The 3,876-nt window shown below is 40.8% G+C and overlaps 1 protein-coding gene across 1 annotated transcript; it reads right to left on the reverse strand.

Annotated features, from left to right (window-relative positions):
• Positions 1 to 398: 398 nt before the first annotated feature.
• LOC108603528 (phytanoyl-CoA dioxygenase domain-containing protein 1 homolog) lies at positions 399 to 3,279 on the reverse strand. The gene is made up of 3 exons (XM_017992422.1): positions 3,070 to 3,279; positions 794 to 1,448; positions 399 to 729 (listed from the first exon to the last, which is right to left on the reverse strand). The coding sequence occupies exons 1-3, from the start codon at positions 3,091 to 3,093 to the stop codon at positions 542 to 544; spliced, it is 867 nt and encodes a 288-aa protein (XP_017847911.1). The 5' UTR covers positions 3,094 to 3,279; the 3' UTR covers positions 399 to 541.
• Between the last annotated feature and the right edge of the window lie 597 nt (positions 3,280 to 3,876).

Here is a 3,876-nt window from a genome sequence, read left to right on the forward strand (position 1 = left end):
CTGCAATTTTTGCAGCATAAAAATAGCAAGAGCACAAACCCAATGTTTTTGTTAGCAAAGACAACAGCCAAACAGCTGCTCGTTCCAAAAAATAATTTTTTGTCGTAATCGGAATTTTTTAAACTTTGCGGTCTTGTTCTTAATTCTCACTAAACATTGTTACATTTAATAAATAGTTAGTTTTGAGTTATCTGATATAAGGAACTTTTTAAACATGCAAAAACGAAAAATCAGTGAGTTCAGATCGCTGTGCTTTTCAGTTTGGCTAAATGAAAATTAGCTATAAATGCAAGCTGTGACATTGCAATGACCGCTACTGAAAGCTTCAACAATTGCAATAATTTCGGATTAAGTTATAAGTGTGATTTTCAAGAAACAAATAAATAACGCTACAAAAATGTTAGTCCTTATTTAATGCAAGTTTATAGGCGAGACATTTACAACAACTTAAACTAAACGGCGCTCTCAGATTCCTTCCACGTATGTATGTATATGCGATAATACAAAAAACAGCAGGGATGCCGATCACAAAACAGTTTGCCTAGTTGGCCTTGCGCTCGAAGAGCAGAGGGAACGGCTTGTCCTGCGGCGCCTGCAGCCAATTATCCTCAGAATATTTAACGTTGTTCTCAGTCTCGATAACATGGAAAGTGTAGGCGTGACGGCTTTTCGCCGAGCGATTCGGTTCGCTCTTGTGCACCACATTGCCATGGATGATGATGCAAGTGCCTGAAAAGGAAAAAAAAAAACAATGAATAAACAATTGAAACTTAATTTGTGTACAGCCGCTTACCTTTGCTCACTTGCATGGGCGTAAAGCTCGACTGTGGATATATGGGCGCCGCATGATCGTAGACCATAAGCTCGCTGGCATTCTTGTCGGGATTGCGTATGTAGCGGCGATGCACGCCACTCTTGTGTGAGCCCTTGATGAACTGCAGGCAGCCATTCTGGAGCGTGCAGTCCTCCAGCGCAAACCAGAAGCCCACCGCCGAGTTGGGCTCTGTGTGCAGGAACCAGGAGTCCTGATGCGGCGTCACTTCACCGCCAATGCCCGAATTCTTGTATATATACATGCTTTGGCAAACGGCTGGACGATTGAAGTTCAGCTGCCAGCAAATCTCACGCACGCGATTGCTAAAGGTCAAGTCATTAAACGTGGGATGCTCCACATGCAGCGCATGGCCGACTTTGTTCAACGCAATCATGGGGTCCACCAGCAGCTCACCCTCTTCTCCCACAGCGCCCTGCTCGAAGAAGTAGCGCACCTTGTCGCCCGACTCCATAAAATACAGCTCCTTGCTGTGTGCATCCGACTTGACAGTGCTGAAGATCTTGCGATTCGTTTGAGGCGCATCCAGGCAGAGAGTTCGACCAGCCTGATACAATGTCTGCACCTCCTCCGCTGTCAAGAAGTCCTCAATGACAATGAAGCCATTCTCATTGAGCTGCAAGGGAGAACAAAAATAAATGAATAAGAATTGAGCAGTGTCAGTCAGTTAAATTAAAACTGAAGGTGCAGCAAACTAAATTGTTTGAAATTGAAATGCATTGAGGTTTGATTTACTGAGATTCAGACTAAACTAGTTCGCAGTTTTGATGGCCAGCCGACTTCTTCCATGCTCTGCATACAAAGCATGTAAGCGGGTTAAGGTTCTATTTGATTCATAAGCTAATCATTACATGAGCTTATCGACACGCCGTCTGGTCTGGTTCTACGCCTCGCCTCGTTATCTGGGGTCTGCCTGCCCGACTTCGGAGCATGCCACCAATTGTCACGTATTCCATACGAAATGTTCCCGCATTGTCCGGTGCGATGTTTGCTAATTAACGCATGCCAAAGTGCGCTGTTCAATTGACATGACACACAACCCAAAATTCGTGCCCATTCATTCAAATCACTCAACGTGAAATTGAAAATTTTTTTAGCACTAGAAAGTGTGCATAGGGTATAACAGCTAAGTGAGCACATTTGTATTCTTCTTGCTTGCAGTAGAGCATACAAAATTGTATAAAATGGCATTTGTTATTCTTATTTTGTGGTGGGTGCCCACAGGCATTGCTGTGTTGCTTTGAATTAAATAAATATATATCAAAGCGACTGACTGAGTAAGAAAATGAAAATCTAGAGTAAAAATAGTCGCAGTGACTCAAAAGACACCAACACACCTGAAATGCTTTAAAGATAGAGATAGAGAGAGAGAGAGAGAGAGAGAGACCAAGGGTCAGCGTCAATTTGCCCAACTTTTGATGAAATTAAATTGCAGCAAGATTTAGTTAGTGGAAAATTACGCCTGGGGTCAAAGCAAACAAACACACACACACACACACACAGCTTTATATATTTTTGTATATTGTGTGCGAGTTTATTTGCTTGACCAGCTGATTTTGTAATCGCAAGCAAGCGATTTGTTTGTGCCACATATACAAAGGCAAATTGTTTGATAATAGCAACAAGTGCAATTGAGCTTTGCGTGTGCTGGGTGGGGGGGGTTGGGTGCAGCTACGTAACACAGCTGTCTACATAATGCTGGGTTGAACTAGAACTTGCATAAGTTTATAGATTAATTCAGGCAGGAAATTGCACGAGTTCTATCTGGTAATAATTTCGTATGCTGTTTACCTAGAGTCAAAAACTAGTTTTCGCTTATAGATTACGCACGTGTGGCTTTGAATCTTAAATTTTGTGCAAATGCTGCATATATTTCCATAAAATTACAGTTCCTCATTTGCCTTTGTTGCCAAGCCACAAAGAAAAGTGCTTTTCCGCAGTTGGCTTTTCTCTGAAAAGAAAATATAACACGACGACGATGGCAACGATGGCGACGCATTGGCTGCCAATGTTTATGATGCGTGTGGTTGTAAATAAACCAATGACAACTCTGCTTGAGGGCTGCTGCTGACTAACCCATATAAAGAAATATGTACATACAGCTCTGAATCTCTAGAGACTAAGTGATCAACGTGTCTCTCACTCTGACGTATGTTGCCAGCCGGCGTAAGCAAAAGCATAACAAATGCCAATAATATTTATGAATCCTTATATCGAATTGTATATCGTATAGTTACCTCGTCCAATAGCTTGCTGTGCATTTTGTTTATTTTATTTTGGTAATTTGCTTAATCTGTATTTTAAATTAATTATGCAGCGTTTTCGTGTTCAATTAGCAATTCTATTTATCAGCAAATTTTTAACTTTTGTTTTGTCTTGCCCAAGCACTTTGTGTTCAATATTCGCTCTATACTTTGCACGATCGTCAAGCCAACACGTTCCGATCTGTTTGGCGTACGTTTAAAAACTGTGCGGACTTTTAAAAATAATTCTCTCGCATTTTTTTCAATTTGATTACACCAAGGCGGCGGCACATTTAGCAGCATCTAGTCCCACTGTGCGCTTGTTGCAACATGTTCGAGTTCGCACAGTGTGCGTCAAACACATTGAAATATTCTCTTTACAGTTTAAAACGTATTTTACCAGCGATTTCTGGAAATTACAGCAAACAATTGTGTGTCGAGCATATGTTGGATTAAAGAGTGTGTTTCTGTTTCACTTGGAGGTCCGTTGACTATATTTATATAGCGGTATTTTTAGGAATGCTTCCCACTTGCTTTGCTACCTTTTATACACTTTGCCATGTGAGACATTTAAAAGGGCATCTTGAGATTGTTTGCGACTCTTAGCAGGCAATGCTATGCCAACTGAATTTCAGAGATAAGACAGAATTTTGAGCAATATCGAATGATATTTAGCATAATCGAATGAACATTTCGGGAACTTTTAGGGCCAAATATAACACTTTTGATTTTTTATTTCACCAATGCACTTTGTCATTTTATATTCAAACAGATCCTGCCAGTAGAACAAAATGGATAATC

Source organism: Drosophila busckii, chromosome 3R, assembly GCF_011750605.1.
Source record: "Drosophila busckii strain San Diego stock center, stock number 13000-0081.31 chromosome 3R, ASM1175060v1, whole genome shotgun sequence".
NCBI lineage: Eukaryota > Metazoa > Arthropoda > Insecta > Diptera > Drosophilidae > Drosophila > Drosophila busckii.